Genomic DNA, 13,273 nt, shown 5'->3' with positions numbered 1-13,273 from the left:
GCTGTGGGAGGGCTAATCGATGTTAATACTAGGGTGGATCCTCTGATTAAGTGTATAATAAAGTGGCCAGCTGTAATATTAGCTGTTAGTCATTTGGCTAGCGCTATGGATTGAATAAAAAGGCTAATTGTTTCAATAATAATTAATATTGGGATAAGAGGGAGAGGGGTTCCTTGTGAAAGAAGATGGGTGAGGGATGCTTTAGTCTTGTGGTGGAAACCAGTAATTACTGCACCTGCTCATAGGGGAATAGCCATTCCTAAGTTCATTGACAGCTAGGTTGTTGGTATAAAAGAGTGAGAGAGTAGACCTAGTAGATTTGCAGAGCCCATGAATATAATCAGTGAAATTAGTATTAGGGATCAGGTTGATCATTTTGGGTTATGTATGGCCATTATTTGTTTTAGTACAAGTTGAATTAATCACTGTTGGAATGATACTAGGTGGTTGTTGATAAGTTGTTTGGGTGAGGGAAAGAGGATGTTGGGGAACATTAATAATAAAGATAACAATAGGTAGTCCTATTATTGTAGGGATAATGAAAAAGGCAAGTAAATTTTCATTCATCTTTCTTCTCATACGGTTTTGTGTTCAGTTAATCTAATGTCTTTTGGGGAATGGTTAGACAGGTACAGATGGTTTAAAATTTTAAGTTGAAATATGAAAAATAGGGCTAGAATCATTGATAAAATTGTAACAAATCATGTTGATGTGTCTAATTGGGGCATCTCATTATGAGGAGATTTTGGCTCCTAATTTTCAACTTAAAAGGTTGATGCTGCTGTAGCTTCATAATGAATTTATAACATTGGTGAGGATCAATTTTCAAAATGTTTTAATGGGACCAGATCAAGGATGATTAGCATAAAGCTACAGATTTCAGAACACTGCCCATAGTAAAGCCCCAGCCATGTTGATGTTAAGGTAGCCTGATTAAGTCAACCTGGAATTGCATCCATTTTTAAGCCAAGGGATGGGACCACTCAGGAGTGGAGCATGTCTTCAAATGAAATTAGTATTTGCACAGGTAACTCTATTGGAAGTACTACTCAGTTATCTACTTCCAGAAATCGAGGATTTCCTGGGGCCAGATCTGAGGTTGGAATCATATAGGAGTCAAAACTAAGATCTTCATAGTCTGTATATTCATAACTTCAATATCACTGATGGCCTATAGTTTTTACCATTAGAGATGGGTCATTAATTTTGTCTATTATGTATAGAATACAGAGTGAGGGAAGGGCAATTAAGATGAGAATAATAGCAGGAAGAATAGTTCAGATAGTTTCTATTTCTTGGGCGTCTATGGTACTTGTATGAGGTTAGTTTTGTAGTTAATATCAATGAGATTACGTAGAGGACAAGAGAGCTAATTAAGAACACAATAATAAGAGTGTGGTCATGGAAGTGTAGGAGCTCCTTTATAATAGGTGATGTGGCATCTTGAAATCCTAATTCAAGGGAGTATGCCATAGAGATATAAAGGAGTTTAACCTATAAGTTAACTTTTACAAAGTTATGTAATTATTTTACTAATATCTCATGAAGAAAGTCATAATGGTTATGGGGCTGGCTTGAAACTAGTTTTAGGAAGTTCAATTCTTCCATTTCTTGGTCCAGGATTTAATAAAAGTCAGTTCTTCAAATGTGTGATAAGGTGGAGGGCACCCGGGTAGTCATTCTAAGTTATTGGGTGTTAACTCTATGGTAAGAACTTCTCATTTTGATGCAAATGCCTCTCAGATTATAAAAATTATAATTTGATAGCTGTGAGGGAAATAAATGAGCCCATCAAAGATACAGTGTTTCATGCCGTGTATGCATCTGGGTAGTGGGAGTATCAACATGGTATTCCTGATAATCCCAAGAAGTGTGAGGGAAGAAAGTTAAATTTACCCCTACAAACATTACAGTAAAGTAGATTTTAGCTCACATATTATTTAGCATATACCAGAAAAAAGGGGAAATCAGTGAACGAACCCTCCTATGATGGCAAATATGGCTCGTATAGATATGACATAGTGAAAGTGGGCTACAACATAATATGTATCATGTAAGACAATATCTAATGAAGAGTTAGGCAGAATGATTCCTGTTAGCAGGAATCTGCTAACCTCCAATGGTGAATAAGAAAATGAAGATGAGGGCTCATTGTATTGCTGGTGACCATTTAATATTACCTCCGTGTAAGGTTGCTTAGTTAATTGAAAACTTTACCCCTCTTGGAATAGCAATAATTATAGTTGCAGATTTGAAGTAAGCTCGGGTATCATCGACATCTATCCCAATAGTGAACATGTTAAATGCACTCATACAATGAATCGGAGAAAACCAATAGATATTATAGCTCATACTATTCCTATATAACCAAATGGTTCCTTTTACCTGAGCATATGTTACAATATGGGAGATAATACCAAACCCTGGTAGAATAAGAATATAGATCTCAGGGTGCCCAAAGAATCAGAATAATTGTTGATAGAGAATAGGATCTCCACCTCCCACGGGGTCAAAGAATATAGTATTTAGATTTCTATCTGTTAGAAGTATTGTAATCCCTGCTGCAAAGACTGGAAGAGATAAAATAAGTAATACTGCTGTGATAAGTATGGATCAAATGAACAGAGGGGTTTGGTATTGGAATATAGCAGTGGGTTTTATGTTAATAATTGTAGTAATAAAATTAATCACTCCTAGAATTGATGATACTCCTGCTAAGTGAAGTGAGAAGATGGTTAATTCTACTGAGGCTCCTGCATGGGCAAGATTTCCAGCTAGTGGGGGATATACTGTTCAACCTGTTCCCGCACCTGCTTCAACTATAGAAGAAGCAAGCAAGAGGAGGAAGGAGGTGGGAAGGAGCCAGAAACTCATGTTATTTATATGGGGAAATGGTATATCAGGGGCTTCAATTATAAGGGGTACTAATCAGTTCCCAAATCCATCAATCATAATTGCCATAACTATAAAGAAAAGTATAACAAATGCGTGTGTAGTTACGATAACATTATAGATCTGATCATCGCCTAATAGGGCTCCAGGTTGACCTAATTCAGCCCAAATTAATAGACTAAGTGCTGTTCCTTCTATTGCAGCTCAAGTGCCAAATAGGAGGTCAAGTGTTCCGATATCTTTGTGATTAGTTGAGAAGAATCAACGGTTGATGAACATAGGTAGATGGTAAAATGGCCCAGTAAGTATTAGGCTATAAATCTAAAGACAGAGGTTGAGCCCTCTTTTTACCAAGACCAGAGGTGAATAATCACATTGAATTGCAAATTCAAAGGAGCAGCTTCAACTCTGCCAGGGCTTCTCTGGCCTTTTTACTTACCACAGGAGAAGTAGATTGACGCCAGTTGAAGTAGGCATTTAGCTGTTAACTGAAGTTTTATGGGTTTAAATCCCATTAGTCTAGATGGAAAGGTCTTAGCTTAATTAATTGATTTGCATTCAGTTGATGTAGGGTAGAGTCTTGCAGTCCTTAACTCAGGAATTAAGTGTTGGACACTTACTTAGGGCTTCGAAGGCCCTTGGTCTGGGTTAACCTAAATTCCTAGCTCAGAGATGATAGGAGAGGTGTGTGTATACAACCAGAGATATGAAAAATTGTGCTGTATATATGTAATAAGAATTGTAATGCATTCCACTGTCATATATAAATAAAAAAGAGATATAAAATATTTATGTTTTTATTAATTTAATCTGCTCCTAGGTATCTAGCCTATGAAATAATCCAAAACACACAAAAAAGTCATATGATGATATTGATCATACCATCATTTATAATTATATAAAAGGAAGAAACAGCCTTTACAATTAACAGAAAATATTTACATTGACCAGAATGAAAAAATTACAAAATTATACTTATGACACACAAATGTGAAATCTAGTAAATAAAAAATATTTGGATATAAGTCATTTATAAAAATATTACTGTATAAAATATTAGAATGAAATATATGTCTTTTGATTTTACAATATGATTATGGTTTTATAATTTATGATTTTAAAATATAATATTGCATTTAAAATATATTAATATATTAATATTAATATAATGGCACCATTTTTAACATAACGTAATGAACCTTTGAGTTTCTAGGTAACTCACTACACTCATTGGCAAATATTGTATGTTCAAAGTTACATTTTATATATTAATTTAAAATCATTAATTTATTATTTCTAGCAGTGACATCCAAATACTAACTCTGCTAACCCAAATTAGCGGCTAACAATCACTTATAGTTCTTTTATCCTTCAGTAAATCAATAGAAATAGATTTTATATTTAAAGAACATATTTTGTGATATCTTTGAATTAATTTTGTTTTTCATTTCAACTTACAGATAGTGGTATAAATTCTACCTCAAACTTAGTACTCAAATTAAGCAGATATTAACATTTGGTTATATTTTCTTCAGATCTTTCTGTTTTTGTTTGAAAAGAAATAAACCATATCAGGTATATCCAAAGCTTCACCTCTCCTTTTCTTCCTTTCCTCTCTAGAATTAATGACTATCTTATAATCAGGGTTCACTATTTCCATGTATATTTTTAATGCTTTAGACTTTTGTGTGTATTCGAGTATATACAAATTACATGTGATCTATGTTGTGTTGTATATATTCAGTGTACTATAACATATACACTGTATAAATATTTGATGTATTTTAAAATTATACACAAACACGTGTATAATTTCATGAGTTTCATATAGACCAGATAGACATGCATAGCTGTATACATTATTATTATCTATGTTTTAAGCTTTTACAGAAAAAGTTTTTATTATACATCTCCTTTTATAACTTGTTTACTCAATCATTTTGTCTTGGGTATCTTTGTTCACATAAATCTACTTTTTTAATTTTATATGATATAGGTGTTTCCCCATATATGAACAGCATTTAATTATTCCTCTACTGAGTGGTTTATTTTTTTACTGATAAAAGCAAAGTAATGATGAATATTCTTATAAGCATCTCCATGTACACAGAAGTAAGAATTTCCCTAGAGTATATTTAGAAAGAAATGTAAGTACTGTTCAATTTTATGTCTCTAATTTTTAAGATATTACCAAGTTGATCTTCAGAATAGTTGTCCTGGTTTATTATATTCCTATAAATTGTATAAATATTTTAAATAAAATATTAATTTTCATTTGCTATATATAATATGTACCGGTTATAGAACATTTGTTTTATACATGTTTTGAGTTTTTTAGGTTTTAATATAACTGCAGGGGTTGATGACAAAACAGGATTTATTTATGGAGGAAATCGCTTAAATTGTGGCACATGGATGGATAAAATGGGAGAAAGTGACAGAGCTAGAAGAAACAGAGGAATACCAGCCACTCCAAGGTAGTGTTTATTTTGAAGTGCTTTTGTAATTATGCCCTTTTTTTAAAAAATTTTTTAATATATATATATATATATATATATATATATATATATATATATATATATATATATTAGTTGTAGGTGGACACAATACCTTTTTTTAATTTTTATGTCATGCAGAGGATTGAACCCAGTGCCTCAGGCATGCTAGGTGAGCACTCTACCACTTGAGTCACAACCCCAGCCCCTAATTATGCCCTTTTAATTTACCATTTTAGTTTTTAAAAACACATACTTGTAGAATCTTTTACTCTATTAATGATGTATTCTACATAGTAAATCAATAAAAATCTGCCTCTCTTCCTCTCTTCTATTTTCTGACTCATCCTTTCTTTCTCCTTGTCATGCAGATATGTTCCTTTTGATATATGTTATATAGCAAAGCTGTCTGTTCTTTTTTTTTAGAAATTATCATGGTTTCAACCTCTGCAAGTACTTCAAAATCAAGTCTTATGATCTATTATCCCAATGGTTAATATTTCATTGTGCATATCTTTTGTAAATATGAGCAACCATCAGTTGTTCTGTCTTTTATGAAGCCTTTTCACTTCATAAAAGGAAATCTTTTTTCTTCATAATTCTTTAAACTTTTGTCCCAGAATTTTTCATTTTTCTTTTTCTTATTTCAGAAGCTATCAACAAATAGCTTCTTGTACTATATTAAACTGAGAAGCTCTTTTCTTCAAATTTTATCTTCAGTCAGAATTATCTAAAAAATAATTTTTAAATAGTTGCTACTAGACTGAGGGGTGTAGCTCCCTGGTAGAACACTTCTCTAACTTGGGTGAGGCCTGGTTTCAGTTCCCAGCAAAATTATACATTCCTAATTAAGTTAGGATTTCTTAGTAGATAGTTGCTTTTATAATAAAATGGTTATACTATTTATCAGAATTGTTTATTGAATACCTTCTTAAAATAGAGCCTAAATGAATCCTTCTTAGAGAATGAAATTTATTTTTAATTTTAGAGATGGGTCTGCTGTGGAAATTGTGGGCTTGTGTAAATCTGCCATTCGTTGGTTGCTGGAATTATCCAAAAAAAATATTTTTCCTTATCATGAAGTTAGAGTAAAAAGACATGGTAAGCTGTTCCTTTTATTTACAAAGAAACTTCTAATACTGTCTGTATTTTCAACTATGTACTCATCATTTGATGCAGTTAGCTAATATTAGAAAACCATAAATTTCAAGAAGAAAGAAAAATCATTAATCTACTCTATGGAAATTGTAGCAAATCTAGTTACTAACCATATTTTTGATAGCAGTTTAAACTGAGGTTAAAAAAAAACAACAACAACATATTACTGCCTTATTGTGCTTTTCTTTGATCTTAGTGTGACTGTGAACAGGTTCTATTTTCATGAACAATTTTGAAATCTTTACATCTTTTTTGAGAAAATTCTGTCCAATTGAAATATTATTTGAGCCACATAAATAATTTAAAATTTTCTAATTCATTTGTTAAAAGTAAAAAGAAACGGATGAAGTTAATTATGTTTCATTTAATATAATGTGTGTGAAATATGATTCAATATGTAGTCAATATAAAATTATTCCTGAACTATTTTATATTTTGGGAAGTACTGAGTTTTTGAAATACAGTAAATGTTTTATATCACATTTCAATTTTGGCTAGCTACATTTTCAAAAAGTGGCCAATTTATTTTACCCTAGTAGATAAAAAGTAATAAGTGTACTAAATATGACTTTTTGGCTCTTATTAGAGGTTTGAATTGCTTTAAATGTCTGAAACTGCCATGTCTTTTCATCATTTTCCAGGGAAAGTTGTAACAGTCTCATATGAAGAATGGAACAGAAAAATACAAGACAACTTTGAAAAACTGTTTCATGTTTCAGAAGATCCTTCTGATTCTAATGAGAAGCATCCAAATCTAGTTCACAAATGTGGCATATACAAAGACAGTTATGGAGCTTCAAGTCCTTGGTGTGACTACCAGCTCAGGCCTAATTTTACCATAGCAATGGTGGTGGTAAGTGAAGTGTTTGTAACTGTCCAAATTGTAACAGAATTTACTTAATTTTCTTATTTTTTACTGTTTTCATTGAACTGCAGAAAAGGATATTGCTTACTAACTAGTTTTATATAGTCTTTTATAATTAAAAAGGTCTGCTTATCACCTTTAACATTTACCAGTCAGTATCAAAAAATAGAAAACAATGGAAGATGATCAATGAAGTGTTTTCCTGATGTATCTTTCACATCCTGAATACACTTAGAAAATGATATTTGTGCAAGACACTGTGCTTGAATTTTGCTGTTTATGCCAAATCCAGCTGCTTTCATGAGCCCCTGACCCACCCAATTGTCCTGAAAGCTAAAGATGTCTGTATTTCCAATCATCTGTGTCACAACCAGTGCCTCAGCATGCTAGATGGGAAGTTCTGGAGTAGTGAATTACCAGGAATAGCTTAAATTCACACGCTCTTTTATTGATAATTAATAAATTATGTATAGCCAAGGATTCTAGAGTCTCTCCTTTTTAAATTCTGCCATAACTATGAGGGCAATAAAATAGAGGTTTGTGTTTGTCCATGCCTGCCTAGCTGTTTCCATTTTGTCAAAAACATAACTAAACATGGTATTATAAATTACAGTAGAATGAAAAACACACAGGCACACAGGACAGCTTTGGTTCAATGTGCATTTGATTTTATTAATCATTAACTGTAGGCCAACCACCAAAATTAATGCAGATCCTCTTCTCCTTCTTCTCTGTATTACAAGTAACTTTACACTGTTCTACATTTTATTATGATCCTAGAAGCAGAAAGTGGGTTCAGATATACCTTAAAGGAAACTCTTGTAAATATTATAAAGAATAAATTACATGAGTTGAAGTGAGTTCTATATTCCTAATAACTATGATAACTTCCTGTTTTTGAAGAATATCCACACATTTTCCTAACTTCTAAGGCCTAGAACAGTGCTTCCAAGTTAGCCTCATGGAATTAAATCTGGTTAGGCATCTACTCTTAAATTCTGCCCACACTGTATTTTTAAATATATTCATTCTTTTTCAAGATGATGATTTGTATATGTAGGTGGAAAGTAATTCTTCTGTGATGTGAAAAAGTTGTATATTTGTTTTTGACATTCATTAGGCCCCTGAGCTGTTTACTACAGAAAAAGCATGGAGAGCATTGGAGATTGCAGAAAAAAAATTACTTGGTCCCCTTGGCATGAAAACTTTAGATCCAGAGTAAGTTGGAATCTAAGTATTAAGAATGTTGTTAGGATTATATTTAATCCAAATATATTAACACCAGCTATTAATTTTTCTTATCGATAACATTTCCAAAATTTCATTCAGATTGAGTTTTTAAAAGTGTCATCTGTACTTTCATTAAGCATCAGTACTCAGAATGCCTCTGTCTTATTCTGTATTCAATAATCAATTAGAGTTTTAGTTTATAAAACTAATGTCATGAATATTTTCGGATGTGCATTTTTCTGATCATAAAGGTGGTAAATGATTATTATAAACATTAGAAGTTACAGATATATATATATATATATATATATATATATATATATATATATATATATATATAAAGAAAAACACAAAATTAATTTAAACCCCTTTATCTAGAAGGAAGCATCATTATCATCTGATCTATCTGTGCCTTTTTTTGTAGAATTTGGACCATATGGGCATATACCTAAGAGAATTTATGGAAAACATTACATGGGGTCAATCCCCAGCACCACAAAAAGAAAAAAAATTCATTCCCTTGCTTCCTTTCTTCACCTCAATTCTACTCCTCAAAGGTGGTCATTATTTTCTATATTGTTTCTACTAATAGCTGTTTCTACATTTCTAAAAGAAAGTATATGCTGCTGTTTTATGATATTTTAAGTATTAGGTATTATTCACATATAGTGATGACAGGTGAGGATTTAATTCTGTTCTCAATATTAGTCTTATCCATCCTTTCTTTGTAATTATACTACTCTTTTTACTTATATCCATAAATGATTTAATTTTTATTTTACACTTGTGGGTTTATGCCATCATGTATTTCCTGTCCTTTCCAACTTTGTTTTTTTTCTTGAGTTTCAAATAACCCTTCTGTTTTTCCTTTATGATTTTTCTTTAAAACTTGATACTTGTTATCAACTTGCTTTCTGTATGAATTGATGACAGAATCTTACCTTTGTAGAATTTTCCTACTTTACTATGTATTCATTTCCATCATGAGATGCAAAATTTTGTATGTTTTAACTACATTCTGAGATACTCACATTTTCAGAGTCGTTAAGAAGCACTGATCAAAACTGAAACACAAAGTTTATTTTTGTGGCCACATCTATCTTACTTAAAAAAAACTTTGTATTTAAATTAAATCAAGTATACATTGCCCTTGTATTATCTGTTACAATAATTTTTGTAATATTGTTTGCTGCATAAATATGTTATAAATTTTACATACTATCAGAATGTATGTTGAATTGCTATTTGTAGTCTGATGATATGCCACATATAATTTTAAAATAACTTCATGGAGAAGTTTCAAAAACAACCTTTATAATCTATAACCTGTAAAACCTTATCTATAATATTTAATAATTTAATTTATTATATGACCATTTCAATTATTATTCATATATTAGAGACCTTTTGAAATACTTGACTTTAAACCAATGGTTAGTGTCAAGTTAACTCCTGGAAGGCAAGATACCTGAATATTTAATAATTTTTATATTAGTCAGTATTTGTTAATTATTCCTGAACACATTGCTAAAGTCCTCTGGACTCATTATATTCTTATTTAAGGTTAAATTATGTTTTAATGCTGAGCTTATTCTATGAATTGGAAGATAACATGATTATTTCTCTTAACATTGCTATTGAAATGTTTTTAATGCTTTCTATGATATCTGAGCTTCTTTTATTTAACTTAAGTTCCAATCATTTTGCAGTGATATGGTTTACTGTGGAATATATGACAATTCGTTAGACAATGACAACTACAATCTTGCTAGAGGTTTCAATGATCACCAAGGACCTGTGAGAATTTCATTTTTCTCTGAGTTTTCAGTTATTTTTCAAATATTTTTAGATATTCACAGTTCTTTTTCTTTACTTTAAATTATCTTTTTTTCAGGAATGGCTATGGCCTGTTGGATATTTTCTTCATGCAAAGTTATATTTTTTCAAATTGATGGGTCCGGAGTGTAGTGCAAAGACAATGTTTTTGGTTAAAAACGTTCTTTCTTGACATTATGTTCATCTTGAGAGGTAAGTTGTCATGGGCATGTAGTGTCTATAACTGGTGTGTCCTCAGTTCATTAGATATTAGGTAAGTTGGGTTTCCTTAGGATTCATTTCTCTGTGCTCTTGGTAGCCCAATGAAGCTTGAAACCTTTCTTCTTTAACATGGAAATTTTACCTTCCGTTCATTGATTTAGGTAGTAAGTTACTTAAAGCTAAGGATTTGATATTGTATGATTTGAACATATGGAATAGTCTTTGATTTTCAGAATTTAGCTCGTATTTTTAGAATGTGGTTAGCAAAGAATAAATACAAAAACCAAAAATATTTGGATCAGGCCTTTTGAACTAGTTGAGATATATATATATATATATGTATATATATAACAATTTTCAAAAATGTTCCATTATAGTTAAAATATTTGAATTGGCCTTTTGACTCTTATTTCAAAAACAGTTTCTCACCTCCTCTCTCCTAATTATTAGCAGATTATCAGGGTCAGAATTACATATTTTTCTAAAATGGTACAAATTTCATCAAGTCTATCTTAATTTCTCAAATTCTAGATTATGCCTTCATCTTACTGCTCAGACTAATTATGCATAATTGGCATAAATTGTATCACCTCTCTTTCAAGAACATAAGGGACTTCAAACTATCATGGCAAATATTGCATGAAAATTGGTTTTCATTAGGTTAAATATACTCACAGAACACCCAACTCTGTCGTTGCCCTGTACTGTTTCGGGGGGTTTTGCATTTATTTTCTCTTTGTTCCCTTTTATCTGTTAAAAGTAAGACTATCTGGCATGCCTGGGTTCATTCTACTTTTAACTGTCATCTCATCACTTCAGACCTGTTATGAGACCTTGTTCCAGTAATTAATTATCTTCTCTTGGTATTCCACTTTATCTTTCCTACTTAAGCTACAGAGATATCTGTCAGCCCATTCTAAAACAAAATCCCTTCATATAGTTATTAACTCAAACCTGGTCCTGTCTCTCTTACCAGCCCATGTCCCCTTTAGGAGTAACCTCTTTTTTCTCTCTCCATTTTGACCCACTTAGTCATTACCACCTTCATCTGATTTTCGCCCTCACCACTCTGGCAAAGCCACTCAACAAGATCTCTCCTAGTTTCCAGACCCCATGACTTCCCTTAAGTTCTCTACTTTGAGCTGGCTATTGCTTTCCTTTTTTCATGAAAAACCTTCTGGTACCATTAGTATTAGGTTTCCCTTGTTTACATGGTAGAACTAATGGTAATAACAACAAATGATATTCATTGATCAATTAAGCCTGTTTTAGGCATTATTCTAAATGTATGTATGTAAAATGACTCATTTAATCCAAACAACTATATAAAATTGCTCATATTACCATCATCATCATCTCCACCACCACCACATATTATTGTTGTTATCCACTTGTCCACTTACTCACTTTGTGACCATGAGGAAGTTGTTTAACTTCTCTAAAGCTTGGTTTTCTCATCTGCATAGAGTGAGTTGGGATCTTTGAAGGTTGGGTTGTTTCAAGGAGTGTTATATTTTTTTTCCCTTTTTTTTATTGGTTGTTCAAAACATTACATAGCTCATGACATATCATATTTCATCCTTTAGATTCAAGTGGGTTATGAACTCCCATTTTTACCCCGTATACAGATTGCAGAATCACATCGGTTACACATCCACTTTTTTACATAATGCCATATTAGTAACTGTTGTATTCTGCTACCTTTCCTATCCTCTACTATCCCCCTCCCCTCCCCTCCCATCTTCTCTCTCTATTCCATCTGCTGTAATTTAATTCTCTCCCTTGTTTTTTTTCCCCTTTTCCCTCACAACCTCTTATATGTAATTTTGTATAACAGTGAGGGTCTATTTCCATTTCCATGCAATTTCCCTTTTCTCTCCCTTTCCCTCCCACCTCATGTCTCTGTTCAATGTTAATCTTTTCCTCCTGCTCTTCCTCCCTGCTCTGTTCTTAGTTGCTCTCATTATATCAAAGAAGACATTTGGCATTTGTTCTTTAGGGATTGGCTAGCTTCACTTAGCATAATCTGCTCTAATGCCATCCATTTCCCTGCAAATTCCATGATTTTGTCATTTTTGAGTGCTAGGTAATCTCCATTGTGTATAAATGCCACATTTTTTATCCATTCATCTATTGAAGGGCATCTGGGTTGGTTCCACAGTCTAGCTATTGTGAATTGTGCTGCTATAAACATGGATGTGGCAGTATCCCTGTAGTACGCTCTTTTAAGGTCTTCAGGGAATAGTCCAAGAAGGGCAATAGCTGGGTCAAATGTGGTTCCATTCCCAGCTTTTCCAGGAATCTCCATACTGCTTTCCAAATTGGCCTCACCAATTTGCAGTCCCACCAGCAATGTACAAGAGTACCCTTTTCCCCACATCCTCGCCAGCACTTGTTGTTGTTTGACTTCTTAATGGCTGCTAATCTTACTGGAGTGAGATGGTATCTTAGGGTGACTTTGATTTGCATTTCTCTGACTGCTAGAGATGGTGAGCATTTTTTCATGTACTTGTTGATTGATTGTATGTCCTCCTCTGAGAAGTGTCTGTTCAGGTCTTTGGTCCATTTGTTGATTGGGTTATTTGTTATCTTATTG

At 32.4% G+C, this 13,273-nt stretch overlaps 1 protein-coding gene across 7 annotated transcripts in view; it reads left to right on the top strand.

Moving 5' to 3' along the window:
• LOC143405150 (glycogen debranching enzyme-like) overlaps positions 1–13,273 on the top strand; it is a 45,571-nt gene that overhangs the window by 19,974 nt on the left and 12,324 nt on the right. For 2 of the 7 annotated variants that reach the window (XR_013091979.2, XR_013091978.2), the window contains exons 2-9: positions 2,698–2,851; positions 3,096–3,193; positions 5,223–5,369; positions 6,376–6,488; positions 7,187–7,398; positions 8,531–8,628; positions 10,350–10,437; positions 10,535–10,668. Coding sequence is in view for 2 of the 7 variants with exons in the window: in XM_076863508.1 (XP_076719623.1) it covers positions 3,186–3,193; positions 5,223–5,369; positions 6,376–6,488; positions 7,187–7,398; positions 8,531–8,628; positions 10,350–10,437; positions 10,535–10,648 (780 nt within the window). In the remaining 5 variants the exon portion in view is untranslated. Of the gene's footprint in view, positions 1–774; positions 2,852–3,095; positions 5,040–5,222; positions 5,370–6,375; positions 6,489–7,186; positions 7,399–8,530; positions 8,629–9,064; positions 9,198–10,349; positions 10,438–10,534; positions 10,673–13,273 lie in introns of those variants that run through there. The other 5 variants (XR_013091983.2, XM_076863508.1, XR_013091981.2 and 2 more) reach the window with 5 other exon arrangements.

The sequence above is a fragment of the Callospermophilus lateralis genome, chromosome 7, assembly GCF_048772815.1.
Source record: "Callospermophilus lateralis isolate mCalLat2 chromosome 7, mCalLat2.hap1, whole genome shotgun sequence".
NCBI classification, from domain to species: Eukaryota; Metazoa; Chordata; class Mammalia; order Rodentia; family Sciuridae; genus Callospermophilus; species Callospermophilus lateralis.
Note: the sequence above shows the minus strand (reverse complement) of the source record. Positions and strands in the feature narration are given on the sequence as shown.